We start from the raw sequence: 24280 nt of genomic DNA on the forward strand, positions 1-24280 counted from the left end.
TGCATGTTTTTTCTGTTTATCTCATTGAAGATTTCTTGCCATTCCTTTCTAGCTGCCAAGTTTCAGTAGATAGGTCTGCCACTAGTCTTATGGGTCTCCCTTTGTAAGTTACAGCCTGTTTATCCCTAGTTTCTTTCAGAATTTTCTCTTTATCCTTGTATTTTGCCAGTTTCACTATGATAGGTCATGCAGAAGATCGATTCAAGTTACGTCTGAAGGGAGTTCTCTGTGCCTCTTGGATTTCGATGCCTTTTTCCTTCCCCAGATCAGGGAAGTTCTCAGCTATGATTTGTTCAAGTACACCTTCAGCCCCTTTCTCTCTCTCTTCCCTTTCTGGAGTTCCTATTATATGGGTATTTTTCCGTTTGATTGCATCACTTAGTTCTCTAATTCTCCCCTCATACTCCTGGATTTTTTTATCTCTCTTTTTCTCAGCTTCCTCTCTTTCCATAATTTTATCTTCTAATTCACCTATTCTCTCCTCTGTCTCTTCAATCCTTGCTGTGGTCGCCTCCATTTTATTTTGTACCTCATTTATAGCATTTGTTAGCTCCTCATGACTATTTTTCAGTCCCTTAATCTCTGTAGCAATAGATTCTCTGCTGTCCTCTGCTTTTTTCAAGTCCAGCGATTAATTTTATGACTATTATTCTAAATTCTTGTTCCGTTATGTTGCTTAAATCATTTTTGATCAATTTCTTAGCTGTCGCTACTTCCTGGAGTTTCTTTTGAGGAGAGTTCTTCCGCTTTGTCATTTTGGGTTGTCCCTGGGGTGGCACCAAACTGCAGGGCACTTCAGTAAACCCTGTGCTATCTGGAGTAACTTGTGTCGGTGGGTGGGGCTGCAGTCAGACATGATGTCTGTCCCCAGCCCACTACTGGGGCCACAGTCAGACTGGTGTGTACCTTATCTTCCCCTCTCCCAGGGGTAGGACTCTGGGATACTTGCACACTGCCAGGCTTGTGGTGCTGCTTTGATGGAATCTGGCGTATTAGCCAGGGTGCATCTGCAAGGTGCACAGGGGCGGGAGGTGCAGGCCTAGCTAGCTTTGCCATTGGTGGTCCCCTGCAGTGGGGGTGGGGGGGTGGGGGAGTAGGGGGGTGGGGGGGTGGGGAGGAGGCCCTGCAACACCAGGAGGGAGGCAGGCCTGTCAGAGGGATGGATCCATAGAAGCACAGCGTTGGGTGTTTGGGTGGTGCAAGCAAGTTTGGTGAGGGGAACTGGTTCCCTTTGGGATTATGGCTGGGGGATTGGAGAGGGAGATGGTGCTTGCCAGTGCCTTTGTTCCCCGCCAAGCTGAGCTCTGTCTTCCAGGGCTCAACACCTCTCCCATCCGGTGTCCTCTTGCCCTCCCACTCCGAGCAGAGCTGTTGACTTATAACATTCCAGATGTTAAGTCCCGCTGGCTGTCAGAACTCACGGAGTCTGGCCCCTCCACTTTTGCAAACCAGACTTCGGGGGCTCTGCCTTGCCGGGCGGGCTACCCCTCCACCTCCCCGGCACCTTCCCGCCAATCTGTGTATCGCACACCACCTCTCTGCCCTTCCTACCCTCTTCCGTGAGCTTCTTGTCTATACTTGGCTCCGGAGAGTCTGTTCTGCTAGTCTTCCAGCAGTTTTCTGGGTTATTTAGGCAGATGTGGGTGGAATCTAAGTGATCAGCAGGACAAGGTGAGCCCAGCGTCCTCCTACACTGCCATCTTCCCTGGGTAGTCATGTCTTATTTATTTTTGAGAGACATAGAGACAGAGCGCCAGCAGAGGAGGAGTAGAGAGGGAGAGGGAGACACAGAAACCAAAGCAGGCACCAGATTTTGAGCTGTCAGCACAGAGCCCGATGCAGGGCTCGAACTCAAGAGCCGTGAGATCATGATCCCAGCCGACATCAGACACCCAACTGACTGAGCCACCCAGGTGCCCCAGAGTTTTTTTTTTTTTAATTTAATTTTAAAATATTTGAGAGACAGAGAGAACCAGTGGGGGAGGGGCAGATAGAGGAGGACAGAGGATTCCAAGCAGGCTCTGTGCTAACAGCAGACGGCCTGATGCAGGGCTCAAGATCATGACCCGAGCTGAAGTCTAACACTTAAGCAACTGAGCTACCCAGTTGAGCTTCCCCGCATCATCTTGAAGATTTTTAATCTATACCAATACCCAGGCCCAACCCAGATCAATTAAGTCAGTCTTCTCTGGAGTGAGTGCCAGGTAGATGGTGTGTTTTATTAAAGACTTTCCCTGCCCTCCTCCTTGCCTCTCTCCCCAGTGATTCTAATGTAAAGCAAGGGTTGAGAACCACTGGGTTATTATCTCCATCTGTGTAGTGGTTCTACAGGTGTGGTCCCTAGACCAGATGCATCAGCATCACCTGGGAACTAGTTAGAAATCCAAATTATCAGACCCCACCCCAGATCTACAGAATCAGAAACTCTAAGAGTAGAGCCCAGATTTTAGGATGTATGTATTACAAAGCCTAATAACCATAGCTTAATCAGTTTATTTCTCTCACATAAAAAGTCTAGAAGTAGGTGTTCTAGAGCAGATATGGTGCTTCTTGGTGTCAAAGATCCTAATTCCTTCTCTCTTGTTCCCCTTCCACTCAGAACATGGTTTTCTTTCTCACAGTGCAATATGTCTGCTTAATTTCTGGCTGTCGCTTCTGAATTCCAGTAACAGAAAGGAGGAAGTACAAGAGGCAAATGTACTCCCCTCACCCCTACATTAATGACACTTCTCGGAAGTTACATGAAACACTTCAGCTTATATCACACTGTCCAGTATTTAGTATTTATAGAATCTGGGAAAAGTAGTAAGTTTTGGGGTGGTCATATGCCTGTGTAAAAATCAGAGTTCTCTTTTTGAGAAGAAGAAAGAATGTTGGATGACAACAAGCCATGTTTGCCAGAGCTTAACTAGACTTTTTTCTTACATCCCAAATTCTTAAATCAGATAATAAATGCCATTATTATTGTCTGAACCCTTTTGCACTTATTGCATTAGCATTTACACTGTGTTAAGAATGGCAAATATTGCATCATATGGCTGAGCCATGATTTAGTTAACCTCTTCCTTAATTTGGAAAATTTATAATGTTTTTGATTTTTTGTTATCAAATTCTATAACTTTGGCTCATTGCACTTGTGGTATATTACATTTCTGACCATCCTTTTGGAATAGATTCCTAGATAGGTTAACTAATATGAACATTTTTAAGGCTCTTAATTCATACCACTGATTTTCTTACCAGAAAGAAACATTTTGTGGTCCCACTGTCAGTTAACTACATTTTTGTCAGCAGAGAGTTTTGTCTTTAAATTTTTTTCTTGCTAGTATTTCTTCAAAGTTTTGAAAATAATGCATTTTCATTACATAGATTCTTGTAATCTAAAGATGATGATAAAAAGTCTAGCGCCAATTTGATTCCCATTGTTTTGTAGGTAAATTGTTTTCTCTCTTAGCTTTAGGAAACTATCTTTATCCTAAATCTGAAATTTTGTGTGCTGATGTTTAGGAAAACCCTATATGTTTATTTAGCAATCCTTTTTTTATTGAAGGATTTTAATCATTCTTAAATTCTGGAAAAAGTTCATTATTTTTTTCAGTGTTTCCTTTCTTTCATTTTTTGTCTATTCTCTTATATGGAAACTCCTATTTCTAAGATACATTTGAGCTATATCTAATATTCATGTTTCTTTCATATTTTTTTACATCTTTATTTGTGCTCTTTTCTGGAAGAATTCTTCAGTTTAATTTTACAGCTACTAATTTACTTCTTAAGCGATTTTTAAAAAGTTCTCCTAGGCCTCTGTTTTTTCTTTTTCTTTCTTTCTTTGAAAAAAATCTTTCAAATAATCTGTTATCCTTTAATGATCTCTTTCTTATTTTATGGCATTTTTCTCCTTTGAGGATATTAAACAGACATGTTTTAACTTGTGTTCTGAATGCTCATTTTTCTTAAAAGCTTATTTATTTTGAGAGAGAGAGAGTGGAGAAGGGACAGAGAGAGAGGGAGAAAGAATCCCAAGCAGACTCCACACTGTCAGCACGGAGCCTGACACAGGGCTTGAACCCATGAACTGTGATCATGACCTGCACTGAAATCAAGAGTTGGACATTTAGCCGACTAAGCCGCCCAGGTGCCCCAAATGCTGTTTTTTTTTAAAGGTTGGCTCCACGCCCAATGTGAGGCTCAAACTCATGACCTGAGATCAAGAGTCAGATGCTCACACAGATTGAGCCAGTCGGGTGCCCCACAAATGCTTACTTTATTCCATATCACCAGTTTCCAAGTTCTTCCATTTGTTAGATTCATCATCCTTCATGGTGTTGACTTTCTCCAAGTCTTGCTTGGCCCCAGCAGCTTCTTGCTGTGGTTTCAGAGTCTTCCTGGCTTAGACTTTGAGGCTGAAAAAGTTTTCCTTATTTTCTGTACTTAAAGAGGGCTTATAGTTCTCGGGAGACCTTCTAATGTTCAGGGCAACTCTACTTATATTAATGATTTAAAACATATTTCCTATTATTTCTCTGGACTCAGTGTAGGAAGAGGCTATTATTACATATGCTGAATAGGCCTTCTTGAATTTTGTTTTATATTTTCTGAGTATTACTTTATAGGAGATATATTCCATTAAAAAATTGGCCATCTCATTACATTTTTTAATATTAACCACTTTTTTCTAAAAATAATGATCATTTATTTGCTTTCCATTTGTGATACCTTTTACTTTTGAATCCAGCTTTAAAGTATTGTGTAATAATTTTTGTTTAAGTAAGTGGTGAAAATAGGTCTTGTTAGCATGTTCCTAACATTAATGGAAACAATTATAGTATTTTCACTATTAAGCATAATCTTGATGGTTATTTTAAAGGGAATATTTAAAGAACATATTCTTTCATTCTTATTTAACATTGTGTGTTTTATTTCACATATTGGTTTTGAATTCAAATTCTTTTTAAGGGTCTTTTGAGATGTTCATATGGTTTTCCTTCATTGATGCACTATGCTATGTTAACCTCTGATGCACTCATATGTTAACCTCATATTGACTACTACTATTTATCTATCTTTATAATTCTGGAATAAATCCTGATTGACCTTTTCGTGAACTATTAAATTCAATATTCAAGATTTTATTTTGGATATTGATATATTTTTTAGTGAGAAATGTACATGGTTTTGTTTTGTAGTATTATCTTTTTAGGTTTTGGTATAACCTAAATAACTAATAACCAGGTTATTTGGTGTGGAAATCATCTTTTCTTTAAGATTGAAGGAACTAAATCCTGAAGCATGTGGATCTGGAGGTGGTTTGTTTTTTGAAGGATAATTCTTTGATATCATAACATATTCTATGCTCATTGGTCTTTCAAATTTTTATTCTTTCTTCAGTTTCTTTTAGTAACTGATATGTTTTCAAAATAGGGACCCGTGAATCAAAATTTTCTGTTAGTTTAAAAAGTATCCTCTATCAGTTCATATTTTTAACTTATGGATTTAATTTTTAAGAAGCTATTTGATATCTTTTATTTTTCTGTTCCCCATACACTTTTCCAAAATATCTCATCCGAAATGTTCCACTGGTTTATTGTCCTCTCTGCCTCACTCCTTGGCTTAGCTGTTTGATATTTTTTATGAGAAGCAGTAGAGGGTAGCGGGTAGGACTGAGAGTTCTGGGGCTAGACTCTCTGAGTTGGATTCTATCTGTAATTCTGTCCCATGTGTAAAATGGAAGTAGTATTCACAGGGCTGCTATGAGGATTAAATGAGTTAATATATGTCAAGTATTTGGAACAATGCCGGACACTTAGTAAGTTCTTGGTTGTTAGCCATTTTCATTTTTATACAGATCAGTATAGCCTCTCAGGGCTTCATTCAGTTTTCCCCTTCTCTAATTTTTCAGATCAGCTGCTTAATTAATACCCAGAGCTCAGCACAGTGCCAGAAACCTTGTTAGGAAACAGAGGGAAGGAAGGCTACAAATACTCAAAATAAAATATCCTTTCTTTTATCTTTGTCTCATCTAATTATAAAAACAAAGACAAAACAATAATTTTTGACTCTTATAAGTGAAGAAATGTAGTTCAGCTTTGCCTTTCTCCTACTTATCCAATGGTTACTTTCCCACATATCCTAAGAATGTAATAGTTTTCTTTGAATTTTGTAGTACTTTTTATGAAAATTATTTATTCTGTACTTATGTGGATTTATTCCCTTTCAGTGTTCTCTACCTTTCCTTTCATTCCAGAACCCAAATTATATCTGGCTAAGAACTATTTATATACATGGATTTTGAGATGCCACATACAACCTACTGAATGTTAAGTTGCACAGTTACTGCTTACATACTAATATTCTTTAACGTCCTTGTTCCCAGATGATCCTGATTAACTGCTATGTTTGGCAAGCACTTCTCTAGCCAATAGAAAAATGAACTAAACATTTAAGACCAGTGTGGGTAGAGGTGGAGAGGTGGTGGTGTGGTTGACCCAGATCTCTTCTCCCTTCGTTTGAGAGACCAGTGTTCTATTTCTCATCCTATATCTCTTTGCTTTATTTGAATTGTTTTAACAACTAGTCTAGTTCCTCCTGAATAGATTTTTTTCTAAAGTTCACTTTGGTCCTCTTTTCCTCTGCACCCTTAGTTAGATCTTGATGTTAATTTTGACTTCTCTGCAGCTGATTCCCAAGCCTATCCTTAAAGCTCTCCTGAAATCTGGCCACATTTTAAACTTGCCTGAATGCATTCCTCTCAGACCCAACTCCTCTTCTCACCCGTCCCTCATGTATTCTCTCCTCAATAGCCCTGGCTCCATTTTCCTCTGTTTCCATGTCTCTACCACAATTCATGCTGATTTCTTTTGGAAAGGATAATAGCCTCCAGTTTCCGGTTTCTGCCCTTCAGTGCATCTGGGTATCCAGTTAACCTTTGTAGGCTGTCATTCTACTATTACACAATGCTTAGGCTTAAAATCTTTCACTGATTTTCACTATTTGCAGAGTCAAAATCTTTAGCCTGATAACCAAGATCGTCCAAAAACACTGCCTTAACTATGAAACTCTTAATTCCTAATAATTTCTCTTCAGTGCCCTAAACTCTATGAAAACGGAAATATTCCCTAATTGAAAGCCCTTATTTCCCCCTTGTGTGTTCCTGTATCATTCCTCTACCTAGAATACTTCTTCCTCAGTTTTACTTATTCGAATTTTAACTTTTCCTTCCAAGCCCCTTTCAAATGCCACTCCCTCTAGGAACCTTCCTTGACTGCCCAAGTGACGATAGTTTTTCCTTTAGATTTCTCCTACATTTTATGTTAGGTGACTAAAGATACCTCTCTTTTTTGTATTTTCCTGTCTGTTGTTGTTTTGCTTTAAAATGCACAAACTATACTAATTTGCACAATGCAAACAACTTACGCTATACAGAGGAGTATAGTTCAGAAGTTCACTTTCAGTGAGGCCATTGCCAAAGCCACTACTGAGATGCAAAAAAGCAGTATTACCCTTTGATACACTGTATCCTTCTGAGTCCTGATTTCTCAAGATTCTGGCCATAGATTCTCAAACTGAAATCGCTTAGGAGCTTGTTAAAGATGGCAGGTGCCTGGGCATCAGCCCGGACCTACTGAATCACAATCTCATGGAAGTATCTCCTAGGAAGATGCCCTTTGGTCATTCTTTTTTTTTTTTTTTCTTAGTACTTATTCATTTTTGAGAGAGAAAGAGAGAGTCTGAGAGCGAGCTCATGAGCAGGGCAGGGGCAAAGAGAGAAGGGCACACAGGATCCAAAGCAGGCTCTGAGCTGATAGCAGTGAGCCTGATCCCCAGCTCGAACGCACTCATGACCTGAGCAGAAGTTGCTGGCTCAACTGACTGAACCATCCAGGCGCCTCTGGTCATTCTCAATCATACTAAATTTTGTGAATCATTGATCTTACCCTTTTTCCATGAGTATCAGTAGGAGTTCTTATACAAATGTATAATTTTGTCTTTTGGTTGTTATGTTACTTCTGCTGTTATTTGACTTGCTTTTGTGTTTTTAGCAATTATCTTGGCGCTCAAAGATGTGCTCAAGACAGGACACAGATTCCTGTGGAGTTTTTGGTTTGTTAAAAAAATTTTAAACAATTGTATGGGATGAATGTACTATGTTTCATGTTGGCTATTTTTCTGTTGAAGGACTTTTAGACTTTCCGTTTTTTTGCTTTAGATTTATGCTTCAGTGCAAATGTAAAATTTGCAAACATGATGATATGCTTATGGATTAGAAATTGCTGGATAAAGTGCATATTCAGAATGTTTATATTGGTAAATTGTTCACCAAAAGGGCTTTTTGAATTTGTAACAAATTTCTACCAGTAGTGAGAGAGAATCTTCTTATCCCCATACCCATATCAATAGTTTATATTATCATTCTTTACTTGTCTTAAGCTGATGGATGAAAAATAGTACTTATTATTTTAATTTGTTCTCTTTACTCATTACTAGTAAGTTGAGCCCCTTGTCATTTTATTTTTTCCCTTATATTAACTGTTCCTCTGTTTTGTTCATATTATCATTTATCAAATTGTCTGTTACCAGCACAATCGACTTGTACATTGTTTCTCTGCTGATTTGAAATGTCACTTTTGTTTTGTACTGAATACCTATATGTACACTGGAGAGTTTCTGGACTTTATATTCTGCTCTATTAATCTTTTTTGCATCTATGCCATATTATTTATATTATTATATCTTGTATGTTTTTATATCAATATCTTCTCTATTCTTTTTCTAAAATTTTCTTGCCTGTTTTTCTTATGAAATTTTAGTCAGCTTATCACATCAATACAAAAATCTTATTTGGATTTTGGTTGAGATTGCATTGGATTATTGAGTAATTTGGGGGAGATTTGACATTTTCCAAATCTTGATGTCTCCCCAAATCACAGACTTAGCTCTGATATTTAGTCTTCCCATCAGGAATCTGGCAGTGTCTGTAGCTAGTTAGTCTTATGTTCTTTGGTAAAGTTTTAGTCTTTTCTTTGTATAGGTCTCAATATATATATTTTAAATATTTAGTTTATTGCTAAGTATTTTTCCTAGTTTTTTGTGTTGTTGCTTATTTTTGCAACCATGAATGGGATATTTTTTCCATGGTAATAGCTAATTGGTTTTTTGATCATGTATAGGAAAGCTAACCTGCCAAACTTTCTAGTAGTTTTGTCATTTCTCTTACACATTTTAGTCAATGATATGTATAGACAATGGGTTTTATCTCTTCCTCCCCAGTATTAGACCTCACTTATTTATCTCATTTTACTACATTATCTCTGTACATCAAATAGTCATATTGCAACTATGCATCATTGTTATTCTTTTGCCTTTAATGAAAGGCTTCTAGTGTTTTTTTCATTATGAAGTTTTCTATAGGTTTCTGGTAGATTCTTTTGTCATGTTAAGAAGGCTTTCTTTCAACTATTAATCTAAGAGTTTATTTATGAATGGGTGTTGGATTTAATAAACACTTTTCTTGAGGCACCTGGGTGGCTCAGTCGGTTGAGCACTTGACTTTGGCTCAGGTCATGATCTCATGGTTCATGGGTTCAAGCCCCGTGTCTGGCTCTGTGCTGACAGCTCAGGGCCTGGAGCCTGTTTTGGATTCTGTGTCTTGTGCTCTCTCTCTCTGCCCCTTCCCTGCTCATGCTCTGTCTCTCTCTCAAAAATAAATAAACATTAAAAAGATAATAATAGAAAAATAAAAGAAATGCTTTTCTTAGCATCCAGATACTCATTGGTTTTTCTCTTTAATTGGTGAATAGAGTGACTTACATTATTACTTGCCTGAATTCATCCTTGGAAGAAAAATAACTCTTTTTGGTATTACTGTATTGTGTCAATATATGATTTTTAGTTGTCTTTTCCCTCAGTATTTTATTTACTAGTTTTGCATTAATAGTTATAGCTGAAATTGCCTGTGAGGTTGGCAGAATACTGGCCTTCCAAAGATTTCCTGATTCATGAATCCTGTGAATAGACAACCTCACTTGGTAAAAGGAGTTTTGCACATGTGCTTTAAGTTAAAGACCTTTTGCTAGGGTGATAATCCTGGATTATTCTCATTGGCCCATTCTGATCACGAGTCCTTAAAAAGGGGAAAACCTTTTCCAGCTGCAGTTGGAGAGACAGAGGAGAGAGGGTCACTATCGAAGGAGATTCAGAGCTATGCTATGAGCAAGACTTGAGTTGGTTCTAAAGGTGGAAGAAGGGAGCTATGAGTCAAGGAATTCAGGTAGTCTTTTGCTGGAAAAGGCAAGGAAATGGAATTTTCCTTCAAGCCTCCAGAGGGAATACAACTTGAGCCCGGTGAGATCCATGTTAGACTTCTGGCCTACAAAACTGTAAGATAATGTTTTATTTTTTAAAACCAGTAAATTTGTGACAATTTGTTATAGCACCAATAGAAAATTAGTATAACTTGTGATTTTGTGTGCTTTCCGAGTTTGAATCAATTCTAGCTCGAAGTTCCCTTTTTCTTTTTCATTTTTTTTTTCAATGCTTTGGAATAAATTGTAGAAAAAAACCTTCTCCCAGAAGTTGATAAAACTCACCTGTAATACTCTGGTTCTCATGCCTTCTTAAAGGAGAAATTATTTGACTCCCTTTTCAATTTCTTTTTGACATCCCTTTTTTTACCATTCCAATTTTCGTGTATCTGTTTTGTTTTTCTTACTAGATGGAAGCCTCTTGAAGGCATGATCTGATTTAGCTGGGGATCAGAACTCAATACATAAAAGAATACCTACAACAGTGTAATACAAACACTTAACATAAGCATGTTTTATTCAATTTTGTGCCCAGTTTTTGTGGAACTAGCTTCAAAAACATATATTGCTTCAGACATCCACATTGATTAGGCAACTCAGGTTATACATAATAGTTGCTTAATAAATAATGCTTGTTATCATGACTATTGAAAGGACTTTATTTAGAATAATGGTATTTTTTAAAAAATGTGTCTTTTCTGTTGCTATTGTTACAGTTTTCTAGACTATTATTGTCAAGTCTCCAATCTGTTCTTTTGTTGAAGGCCTCTGTAATGTCAGACTTTAGTGGATGGATTCAGACAAGTATTCCCATGGAAGAGCTTATATTCATAACTTGGAATGTGATAGAAGCAATAGGAGGTGTGCTTTTGTGGAGCTAGAGAAGTCAGAATTTGAGAAACTGTACTGTGTTTCAAGGGTTTTCTTCCCACTTGATGAAACAATCCTAATCTCTTCCTACGCTTAAGTAAAATGGGTTATATTCCTGTTGGAGAAGGTCATCAAAAAATATGACTGCCAGTTGACCCATGAACAGGGTCTGGGTGATCAGAGACTCTTCCCACCCTCCCCTGTCCTTGGAATGTGGGTTCTGCTTGCCTTTCCAGCTCCCAGAGGCTGCTGCAAGGACATAGCCTTGACATAAGGATGTGGTATTGAGAACACCTGAATGATACACATGACTGAACCCAGTTAAGGCCTTTTATAAGCTTTGAAGATGTAATGAGCCAGTGCAGGGATCCATTTGTCTTTCTGCTGCCCACGACAAACCTTATATAGAAGCTCTCTTTGCTTATTAAAACTGCCACCTACCAAGCTGGAGTGGCCTCTTTCTCTGGTCTCTCCCTGCCCTTCACATCCAGGGCCTGTTTCAGATTACATCCAGAAAGCTCTCAAGAGGGTTGTGAACCAATAACTACTTCATATTAACTGTTGTTCTTCATGGAAACTCTTTCATGATTAATAAGATAGCTGAATCAAACACACTGAAGCAGTGGTTATCCATTTGTATTCATCTTTTGGAGAGACAAGACAATCTTGTGTTGAGATTTCTTTTGTAGTTTCCAATGAAATCTTGCAGGGTAGGTTGTAATGGTTTGGGTACCTTTTATGTCCTTTCCTGGGAATTCGTTCGGAAGAAAATCAAAGATGAGAAAATTGAACACTATTTAACTTAGTATGAGCTGAAGGAGTAGATAGCACGGATTTTCAATTGGTGGTGATGGTGGAGATGAAATGGTCAGTGTGCATGGAAAGCACAGTATAGTCAGGACTAAGAAAATAGAAACAGGGTTATTGATGGTTGTTTGCTAAAAAAAAAAAAATAGAAACTACGTGTTGTATTATCCTATGTGACAAGATTGTGTTAATTGTTTTACAGATACTTTAGAAACCTATGAGTAACCCTGCAAATGAATTTTGTAGATTAAGAAACAGGTCCTGGGAAGAATTTGCCCAAAATCCCATAGTAGTTACTGGTAGGAACCTATCTGGAAAGTAGTTGGAATAATGTTTCCCTTACATGAATTAAGAAACTGCTGGAGTGCTACATTTCTTGGGGAACCAAAGAGGTCAATAAGTTCAATCTTCCTTAGATGTAGTAGCTAATAATTGTCTACAAACTTAAATTCTTTCATTGGCAATGAGAGGGAGGTAGGGATTGGATAGCACTGACAGGGGCATGGTAAGAAGGTAGTATCTGAGGTTAAGATAGAACAAATTTAAATGGATAGGAGTAAGTAGAGGGGAGAAAAATTATATGGCTCCAAATCACTACGTATCGATGTAAGTAACATTTTATATAAGCCAATTCAGACTTCTTTAAAGTATAAATTGACCTACATCCTGATTTTGAGAATACATTAATAAACTAACCGAAACAGATCACCCCATAAGCTTCATGAACTAACCATCAGCCATGGTCCCCTGTCCTCTCCGTAGCATTTTATAAGGTAAGATGAATTCGTTTACAAGTATTTATTGATCACCTGCTTTGTTGCAAGGCACTTTGCTAAGCTGAAGATATAGAATAGATGAGGGACTTGCCCATATATACAGACAAGGAAAAAGATAACCTTCAGATAATTAGTTATGCAGAGGCTTTACAGTGATGTGAAGAGACTACTTGATTATGTGGACTGGGAAGGACACCTTGAGGAGGTGACGTGTAAGCCAAGATCTTAATAACAAAAATGAACTAGTCCTACAAATCAATATAAAAGGAAGAAATTCCAGGTAGAGGGACTAGCTGGTGCAAGGATGGGTACAGGATTGTTCTTCAAACCCCAACCCCTTTTCCCCTGGGGCTTTATCATAAAGGTTAAGGAGAGCAATGTTGGAAGTTGACTTGGAGTGGCAGGAAGGGGCAACATTATTGCCATTTGGCACTTGCATGATGAGGGATATCCATATTTGAGTAAATTGCATCTAGATTGGTTATGAACATTGTGCCAAAAGGTCATGTGAACAGGTTTCATTGATAGGTACCACCAGATGCTGCCATGCAGTATGCTATTGTGCAATTTTTTGTTGCCTCCTATTAAAGCTAATGCACTTACCTTTTTTTTTTTTAAGTTACACTGTCAGCCCTGAAGAGCACAACAGGCATCTATTCCTTACAGTACCTAGTCCAGTGTAATAGTGCAGTAATTAGGCCTCAACTAATGAATCTGTATTTGAGTGAATGGTAAAAAAAAAAACTTGGCTTTTAATCACTGCTACAAACTGTATCGCTAACTTGAACTAGCTATTTCACAAATAATCCTCATAGTGAGTAAAAGGGACCATAAGGTCCAGTTGATCAGTGAAAATTCATTACTCAAAAACAACTCTATTTCCTAATACCGTATACAATCTAAAATGAGCTTTTACAAGATCTGAGCTCGCTCTCTTCTAAATTTCACATTCTTTGGGAAGTGAAATTATAGAAGTTATTATCATCCACCTATCTTTGTTCATAATACTATCTCTACACGAGTGATGTTAAAATGTTGTTCCTTTTTTACACTTGAGAACTTTTAGGGAGAAAAACATTTGTTCGTTTCATTAAAAAATATCTTTTGACTTTTTGAAGTATAAAATTGATGTTAGCAGTTTTTGTGTGTCCAGTCACTAGCAAAGAGATGATTTATCACCTCCTAACTCCCATTCCATAGCTGCTCATTCCAGCTGGAACCATTCTCCAGGCCACCAGGGTCCCCCGTCTTGGTAATACTTGTGGTTAGACAAGCTCCAAAAGATCACCTTTCCTGTCGAAATGTTTTCTTCTTACTCTGAAATTCCCAGGTCCTTATTGTTTCCACAGTAATCTCTCTGGAATGTTAATCTGTGCTAATGCTTCAGTGAGTTTAGAAAACATAAGGGTCCGTTTTTATAGCCAAGCCATACAGAGCCCCTCTTTTGTCTCAGGTCTGTTTCCTTAAGCATCTTTTTTCTTGCAGGAAGGCTCCAGGAATTTGGTCTGCCTACCTCTCCTCTTCCCAGAAATCTTCCATCTACCTTATTTCCAGGGAATGGTTCATCCATCCTTGCCTTTGACAAACACATTAATTCTTGGATTCCTAATGAAAAGGCCTATGGCAATTGGGAGACTGGTCCTTTTTGTTGACTTTATTTTTTACATTTAACCTGTCTCTGTAGACTCTGTCATCCAGTCATGTGTTACAGGAGTTTGAAGAACTAAATACTGGCCTTGGCCACGTTTGTATCCTTCTTCCTGGGTACAACAGGCGTAGCTAAAGTGTAGCATTAGCTGTAGAAAGGATTCGTAGATGTAGGTGTAGGGAACAAATATAAAGGATTTAAATGTGGATTCTACAATAGCTTTATAAAAAATGTGTTCACAAATCATTTTAGTCTTCTAGATACCTGATTTCTCCACACCAGCTGAGAGAACTATAGACTATTAGGCACTACTAAAGGATTTACTTGTTTGTGACTGCCTTCAGTAGTTAAGACCTATACACAATTAAAGTATGCAAGTATATTCGCCTGGCTTTTCTCCCTAAAGAGCTGCATATAGGCCTGGGATTAGGAAATACTATTGGCATTGTCTTTTGAGCAAGGCTCAGTACCATTTTTTATGGTTTACACGGGCATTCTAATCTAGTAATAGTAACAAATTTGTTTTATAGCCCTCTAATTATTTATAACAAATTCAAGAAACAAATCTGCAGCCAGTATCTATGACCGAATTCTTTGGATTTTACTTTAATTTAGGAAACACACAAATATGTATGATCTTGGTACTACCAAAGGATCCAATCTTAGAAATAGTTAAAATCTATGACAAGATAGTTGTCAATGTTTCTGATTACTATAAACATCAGTGACATTAATAACCAGTGTTTTATATTGCAAAAAGCAGAATAGCTTTCTATTCATTGAACGAGTGTTATGGAAATACAATATAAGTCGAACACTGCTGATGTTGACCATAAGTTACCACTCAACAGTGCCAGATGTAACTAGATTTCTAGTTGAAAAAATGCATACAAAACTACTGAACTCATTGTTAAATTTAGGATGATAAAACATTCGAATCAAAGTTTAGGATAAAGTCTTCTCAATTATGTAGTTATGAATTCCTCCAATAAGAAAAATAGGACTTAGAAAACCCAATATTGCCTTCCTTCTATAATGGAGTTCCTTAATGAAATTGTTAGCTATTGTAGCTTTTTTATGGAGTATTGTGTAACATAGGTCACCACTAATAATCTTGGGGAACTTTTCATTGGTAGTGGATTGTGGATATGAAATTTTTATTGTGAACCATCATGGAGGTTACTGAAGTTAAATATCAAATTTTCATAATATGAACATTCTTTGTAAAAACATTGTGTTTTGGACTAGTAATTAAGAAAATTTTGTCTCCACCTTTGCTATCATCTAACAATTTGTAACACCTAAAAGGAACCAAATGTTAGTGTGAGGGCCCTTGAAGAGGAATACCATTGTAGCACTGTGCTCAGAAAAATGTGGGGAAATGAAGTAAAAGCTTGATTCACCCCCCTTTTTTTTACCTGCTTTTTACTATCAGAGAAGTGGTTTGTAGCTTGCACTTTTCTAGAGAGATGAACAATATAGCCCTCTTATCTGCATTGTGTTTGTAATTTGTTATACAGTTGTGTTTAAAACTTTCTTGTATTTTGTTCCATTTTTGGTAAACAAATTAAGGGACTTGAGCAGGGTCAAAGATCTATCAGTAGGCAATCATTCCTAGATGGAGGTATTAACCCCATGTAGAATGCTTTTCTTCTCCATTAGATCATAAATTCCACAGAAACGGGGGACTGTGACCACCCCAATCCTGATGTTTCCTCAGCATACTGTGTAGATTTCAAACATTTGTTCCATAAAGAACTGTTTGGTCTCATGAGAAAGCCATTTGCGGCACTAAAATAACTAATACACTTCTCTCTCATATAATCATTAATTTTCAAGGAAAGTAGACATAAAATGAACTAGAATTTATGCTTGTTAATACTTGTTTGTCATGTATGGTCATGCTGCTTATCAATCTGGTAGTCAATTGACTTTCTGGATCTTGGTGAATGAATTTATGGAATTAAGAAATTTGAGTAGATGAATGCAGCTGGAAAATCCCAGATGTGATTGAGATTCTAAACTGCATCCCAATTCCAAAATCATTTAGTAAGATGGGTCAAAGACCACAAAATTTTCCGGTTACAAGCAGTACACAATGAATATTAGAAAATTTAAAATTTTTAATAAATGTGCTTTGTTCACAAAAAGTGAAAAAATACAACAAACACAAACATAGATTTTTCAGGTATGCCACCTCCCACTGTTTGGCAACTATGATATAAACCACTTTTGATCTAGTCATGATCCTGAAGAATCTAACCAAATGATCATTTATTTTTGAAACTCCAAATTCTTTTGGAGACTCCTGTTGTGAGACAGGAGACCCCTTAAAACTTGTATCCAAATGAAATCATTCTTGGGAGTACCAATACAGTATTAGAAGGCTCTGTTAACGTCTCCTCTCATTACATATACAATCTGGCAGCAAGCTGCAGGACTGCTTATATTTTAACACTTAAACGTTAATTGGCTTTGGTGGAAAATGTATTAGTTTAAATTCTGTACCAACCTAATTTGAAGCTGAATTTACAGTAACAAATGATATTTATAAATCCAAACAAATTTATACTAAGTGGGAGTAGGTTTTATAAACAGACTTTTCTTTAAAGTACTACTTAAAATACATCATGCACACTTTGGAGCATAAGCAGAATCAACATCTGTAAACAATCAGAGGAATTTATAGCACCAACATTTTAGCTGTAACACAAAGGCTGACTCCAAGGTCATACTTAACACCAGCCTCTCAAAACCACTGTTGTCATTTACTTTCAAAGCACTTTAATGAGATACATTGTTTTCTTTGCCCTTAAGATAGTATTTAGCCAAACCAAAGGAAATGGGCAGTATGGTAAAAGAGGTACTACCAAAACACAGTTTTGTGTTACCTTAACGCTGTTTTTTTTTTTTCCTTCTTTTGTGGGAGCTACAAGATGTGACTCATAGTGCTTAATTGGAAAGAAAAGTCAATCCTAATTATTGACTCTTAAGCTATTGAAAGTAAATGAAACATTTCATGTTATTTCTCGCATATTTGAGTAATCGATATTACATTTAGTCAACTGACCTTTGTAGGTTAATTACAATCCTGTAACTTTCATTAATTTAGAATGTGAAATTTAATTTGAAATATTGGGCATATATACGCAATCATTTATATCTTAAAGGGTAAATTTTGTATTTCTAAATAAAGTTTGACATTCAAAGTTAACTACGGCAACTCACAATAAGCACAAAACGTCAGTTTTACCAAAGAAGTGCAGTTTATGAAATTTAGGATCAACTATTGAAAATGCAAGTTTCCTTTAAAAATACACACACACACACACACACACACACACACAAACATACACACACACAACATTAACCATGAATTCTGAAACTGTGATATTTCAGTGCAAAAACCTCAGTATGAGGTAATTTTAATGTATCAACCACTTGAAAAAAAATCCACACAGTGGCACTCTTAAAAATGATAGTTTACATGACAATTGCTGGCTGACAAGACAATGTGGACTAAATGTTCTCAGCTATTTAAACTAATCTTGTCTTGTTTGGACATAATTTTCTCCTTAATCACTTGCTTCTGATTCAGAAACACAGAAAGTCACTTATTGTGGAAAGGGAAAATTCCCACAGCCAACTAATGGTTTATGTATTCAAAGAAAATTTTCTGCTAGAATTCTGATAGAAATTAGAATACCGAAAGGTCAAAACCATGTTATGAGCTCACTAGCAGAGGGTTAATGTAAAATTTTTCTATGTAATTCCAGACTAGTAGTGCAGCACATCTCCTTAATGGAAAGGTGAGGACCCTAACATGGCTGGTCTAGACAGAACATAAACTCTGACAAGTGCAAACCCTTTCACCAAGGTGTTTCAGGTCAGGATTGAGTATTGTCCCTTGCTTAAATAGAAAATTCTGGAAATGAAACCTAAATTAAAAAAAGAGTGAATTCTCACAGTTAGATACACTTAACACCAAGGCCTAAATCAGTATGAAAGATATGAACATTCTACTTTGGCAATGGTGTTTATTGTCTTGTACTAATGGAATTAGAATACTTGGGGGATTAGAAATACTTGGGGGACTAGAAAGATTAGAAATCTTTCCCCAAGTGTCTGCTGCCAAATGAGCAAAAGAGAGAGAGAAAAAAAAGATGAATTCTAAAAAGTTGAAGAAATGCTGGTCATCAGACAAAACTGAACAGAAAATGGCTTTCTGTAACAGATAACAATTTAGCTAGAAACGAGAGTAAGTGCATCACAAAACAACTAAACCAATCTATCTGTGTCACATTTAACTTGTGAGTCATCAAAGTGCAAGCTACAGCTTTCTACATATCTTTTCTCATTGCAATGGTTTAAAGTCAACACTGAAAAGATTAAAAAAGGGAAAATACATAGCAAGTTATGCTTCATTTTTCACAATAGCACTAAAGAAAAAAAGGTACCTTTCTATGATATCTTAGTGCTAAATGCTAAAGTAACAGTGGTTTCTGCTATGACAGGAGTCACTCTGCATGAAACTTTAAGCTTTCTATATAAGAATAAATTTTAAAATCCAGAAGTAGAAAAAAATAGCAAACTCTGTAAACCTTTGCATTTTTTCTATGCGAACCAGGTTTTAAGTACTGAGTTCGTGTTAGTATTTCTGATTAGTGTAAGCAATTAGTTTAGGAGTCTGGACTGAAAGGGCCTTTGACTTTGATATTAACTTAAAAGTAATATGGGATCTTCTAGCTCATAGAAAGGAATAGAGCTGGCTTGACTTTCTCCAGAATCTGAGTCATATGGAGCATCAGGGAGCTCTGTGAAACCATATGCTAGTTGTTCATCTTCTATATCTGATCGAACGTAGCAGGAAGGGTTAGAATATTCCTCCTCTTCTATACTGTTGAAATCTTGAGGAATATATAACATCCCTGGGTAGTTCCTACTAACCAAGTCACTTGTGGTCTTTAGGGAGATTTTCCTAAATGCCATCAAATGCATATGTGAAAACTTTGAATACTTGAAACGTTTAAAGCCCAGGGACTCTATAGCAATCTTCCAGCTTTTCATCATCATAGCATGACGGTTCTGATGGGAGGAATCAGGTGTGATGATAAGCAATAAACCATTTAACACTAACAGTTCATGGGCTTTCTTGCAGCAAATCCATCGTTGGTAAGGTGATGGAAAATAAGAAAGAAGGAGAGAGAAAACAACCACATGGAAAAGTTCTCCAGGAAGAGAATCAATAGGGTTTTTCAGCTGCTTTAAAAAGGCATCTATAGCATCCTGTGCAAGCTGGAGTGGCTGCTGAAGCTGCAAGTTCAGGAAGTCACATTTATATACACTCTGCAGAAAGGGAAAAAATGACTCATTAAGAATTTGAAAATTGCTTCCATCCTATTACACAGATTTTACACCGAACTATTTCACAGCATTTCTACATAATCCAACCTTTACTTTTGAACCTTTCCCTTCTAAATTATTCCATTTGTACAGACACTGAACCTAAACTTTTACTCACAATAATCTTGAAGAGTAATCAAGCCTGGAGAACTTGTATTCATCATTAAAAAACTAAATATTTCTGTTGAACAATTTGAAATTTAATTTGCGTAAGAGTTTACAGGAATGATTTATCTAAATTTAATCATATTTACATTCACTTCAACATTTACAGTTATCAAAAACAGGTCAATGTAAAAACTTTAAACAAACACCATGAAATAAAGATGAATCAAGGACATCAAAGAGGATAATAAAAGAAAGGGACATTATAAATTGGTAAAAGAAGAACACCAAAACTTTTGAAATAATGAAAAATGTCATTGAAACGATTAGCTATCTTAACAGTAATTTTAATTATTACATTTATTCTATCAAAAAGTTAATACCTGGTTTAAAACAACACATTAAAATTAACTACAATGACCATGGGAAACACCACAACTAAGGGAATAAACAGCACTGCATAATTTGCTGAATACTACAACTCCATGAAAATGACCCAGAATAAAAATTTTAAATTAGATAAAAATTAGTTGCCCTTTTCATAGAATAGTTTAGTGCCTTATTCTTGCTAGTAGCTGGACAAGCTGGTCATGTATGTGCACTACAGACTAGGCAAAGTGAGATGTAAAGTTCTATTACACAGAAAAAGATGTATGTTTTTCTTCGATTTGCTATTTACTGAAGTATAACTAATGTACAAACAAGTATTAACTGATGCACAAGCATATTTAAAAGGTACTCATTGATAAGCTTTTGACATTTAAACATTCATGAAACCATTCCACAATTAAGTTAATGAATAGACCTAACACCTCCTGAAAGCTTCCTCATGAGCCTTTATAATCCCTGCCTTGTACCCTTCCTGTTCTTCTTCACCACTAGGCAATCATTCATGTGATTTCTATCACTATAGTTTGTATTTCATAGAATTTTATATAAATGGAATAAGACACAATAATGTATTGTTGATTTGTCTCGCTTCTTTCACCTAGTACGATTTTCTTGAGATTCATCCACTGTTTTACATGTATTGACAGTTCCTTTTTAATTGCTGTAAGGTATGCTACTGCATTAAGAATATATCACAGTTTGTTCACATACTGTTTATGTACATCTGGGCTATTTCTAACTTTTGGCTATTCTAACTTAAGCTGCTACGAATATTCCTGTTTGACTTTCAATGCACATGCTTTCATTTCTCTGGAGTAAGTATCCAGGAAAGGCGTGGCTGGATCATATACTAGTAGGTGTATGTTTAACTTTTAAAGAAACTCCAAAACTGTTTTCAAAAGTAGTTAAACAGTTTTTCATTCCCACCAGGAGTGTATGGGAATTCCAGTTCCTCCAAATACTCACCAACACCTGGGATAGCTAGCCTTTTACACTTTAAAATCATTGTAACAGAGGTGTGTAGTGGTATACTGTGGTTTTAACTTGCATTTTCTTAATAGGTAGTGATATTTATCTTCTTTACATGCACTTATTTGCCATCTGGATATCTTCTTTGGTCAAGTGTTTATTTAAATCTTTTGCTCACTTAATAATTGGGTTGCTTTACATTAAAAACAAACAAACAAACCTGTTTTATTAGTTCTGAGAGTTCTTTATTCTGGACACGAGTTCTTAATCAGATGTAGGACTTGAAAATACTCTCAGGTAAATTCCTAGCAGTGCTATTGCTGGTTCACAGGGTAGATCTATTTTTAATTTTTTGATGAACCTCCACACTGTTTTCCACTGAGACTGCACCAGTCTGCATTCCCACCAACAGTGCAAGAGGGTTCCCGTTTCTCCACATCCTCTCCAGCATCTACAGTCTCCTGACTTGTTCATTTTAGCCACTCTGACTGGCGTGAGGTGATATCTGAGGGTGGTTTTGATTTGTATTTCCCTGATGAGGAGCGATGTTGAGCATCTTCTCATGTGCCTGTTGGCCATCTGGATGTCTTCTTTAGAGAAGTGTCTCTTCGTGTCTTCTGCCCATTTCTTCACTGGGTTATTTGTTTTTCAGGTGTGGAGTTTGGTGAGCTCTTTATAGATTTTGGATACTAGCCCTTTGTCCAATATGTCATTTGCGAATATCTTTTCCCATTCCATTGGTTGACTTTTAGTTTTGTTGATTGTTGTATGGAAACCAATTTGACTATAAATTTCATATTTAAAAAAATACTCTCAGATTGTGGCTGTCTTTTATTCTTTTAACAATGTCTTTGAAGAGGAAACATTTTACATTGTGATGAAGACCAATTTATAATTTATTCCTTAATAATGGACTATTTTTGGTGTCATATCTAAGAAATTTTTCCTGACCCAACATTAGGAAGTTTTATTTTTTTTTTTTCAATGTTTTCTTCTGAAAGTTCTATAGCTGTAATGTTTCACATTGAAGTACATAATCTGAGTTTATTTTTGTATATGGTGTGAGGTATGGACTAAAGTTTTTTCTTTTGTATATGGATATTCAGTTCTTTCAACCATTTGTTGAAAAGGCTATCTTTTCCATCTGGGTTGAAAATTAGTAGTCCATAAATTTGGTCTTATTTGTGGGCCCTCTCTTATACTTCATTGATACTCTCGACACTAATACTGCAGTGTTTTGATTACTGTACCTTTAAAATTTTGAAGTCAGGTAGTGTTACTCTCAAACACTGTCCTTTTAAAAAGTTGTTTTAGCTATTCTAGGTTCTTTGAATTTCCTCACAAATTTTAGAGTAAGTTTTTCAACTTTTACAAAAAGCCTGCTAGGATTTTGATCAAGATTGCCCTGATTCTATGAATAGGTATTGAGAAAACTGACGTATTTACAATATTGAGTTCTTCCATGAATAAACATGGTATATTTCTCTACTTAGGTCTTCTTTAATTTCTCTCAATAATGAACAGTTTTTGGGGCGCTTGGGTGCCTCAGTCAGTTAAGCATCCCACTTTGGCTCAGGTCATGATCTCACAGTTCATGAGTTCGAGCCCCAGGGCTGGCTCTGTGCTGACAACTTGGAGCTTGGAGCCTGCTTCAGATTCTGTGTGTCTCTCTCTCTGCCCCTCCCCCAATCATTTTCTCTCTTTCAAAATTAAACATTAAAAACATTAAAATAACTTATAGTTTGCAATATAAAGGTTTTCTCCCATCTTTTATCAGCTTTATGTGAAATATTTTATATAAATATGTTAAGTATTTCATATTTTTGATGCTATTGTAGATGGTATTATGTTTAATTTCTAATTGATTGTGGCTAGTGTGTGTAGGTGACACACAGTTGACTCTTGTATATTGATCTTTTATCTTGCAACTCTGCTAAACTCATTTATTCTATTGGCTTCTCTCTAGGTTCCATAGAATAATATATGTTCAATGTCATGCATGAATAAATACAGTTTTAGTTCTTTCCAATCTTGATGCCTATTACTGTTTTTTTTTACTGTCTCTATTGCACTGGGTAGAATTTACAGAGAATGCTATATAGAAGTGGCGAAGGTACATACTCTTTCCTTGTTCTAGTGGGGAAAGCATTTTTGTTTTATTATTAAGTATGATGTTAGCTGTAGGTTTTTCAGACAGCCTTTACCAGGGTGACGGAATTCAGTTGAATTCCTTCTGAGAGTTTTCATAAGGAAAGAATGTTTGGATTTTTATCAAATGTTTTTCCTATGTCTATTGAGATCTTTCTTAGTGTGCTAAGCTGAAAAAATAGTTTTTTGAAGTTAAACCAATCTTGCAAACAAAACTTGGTCATGATACATTACATGCTTTGAAATATAGTTGCATTCAACATGCTATAACTTAGAATAGAACACTTTGCATGTATGTTCATAAAGAAAGTCTCTGGCCTTTTAGAAGACGTTGGGTAATATACCATCCATTTCAATTTTATGAAAGAGTTTGTGTAGAATTGGTATTTCTTCCTTACTGTTAGTTGATTTTACCAGTGAAGCGATGTAGGCCTGAAATTTTCTTTTTTGGACAAGTTTTTAACTGTCTGTTCAAATTTCTTTAATGCATTTAGGGCCGTTCAGGTTACTTATTTCTTCATGAATAAACTTTGGTAGTATGTCTTGCAGGGAATTTTTCCATTTCATTTAAGTTGTGGAATTTATTGGCATAAAATTGTTAACAATATCTCCTTTTTATCCTCTTAATATTGGTAAAATCAGTAATGATATAACTTCTTTTTCTTAGTATGGCTAGTGGTTTATCTATTTTGTGGTTTATCACTTCTCAAAGTGAAACATACTTCTGTGTGGTTTTAGTGGTTTATCACTTCTCAAAGAGCTAGCTTTTCCTTTTATCAATTTTCCAAGGTGTTTATCTCCAAGTTTTCTATCTCCTTGATTTCTGCTCTGATAACTTGGGTTTTCTTTCTCATACTTGGAATTTA

The 24280-nt window shown here is 36.3% G+C and overlaps 1 protein-coding gene across 1 annotated transcript in view; it reads right to left on the reverse strand.

The window, feature by feature from the left end:
• Positions 1 to 16502: 16502 nt before the first annotated feature.
• Positions 16503 to 24280, reverse strand: part of BMT2 (base methyltransferase of 25S rRNA 2 homolog) — an 87623-nt gene continuing 79845 nt past the window's right edge. The window contains exon 5 of the mRNA XM_045495366.1: positions 16503 to 19745. Coding sequence (XP_045351322.1) covers positions 19116 to 19745 — 630 coding nt within the window. The 3' untranslated portion in view covers positions 16503 to 19115. The remainder of the gene's footprint in view (positions 19746 to 24280) is intronic.

This window comes from Leopardus geoffroyi, chromosome A2, assembly GCF_018350155.1.
Source record: "Leopardus geoffroyi isolate Oge1 chromosome A2, O.geoffroyi_Oge1_pat1.0, whole genome shotgun sequence".
Taxonomy (NCBI): domain Eukaryota; kingdom Metazoa; phylum Chordata; class Mammalia; order Carnivora; family Felidae; genus Leopardus; species Leopardus geoffroyi.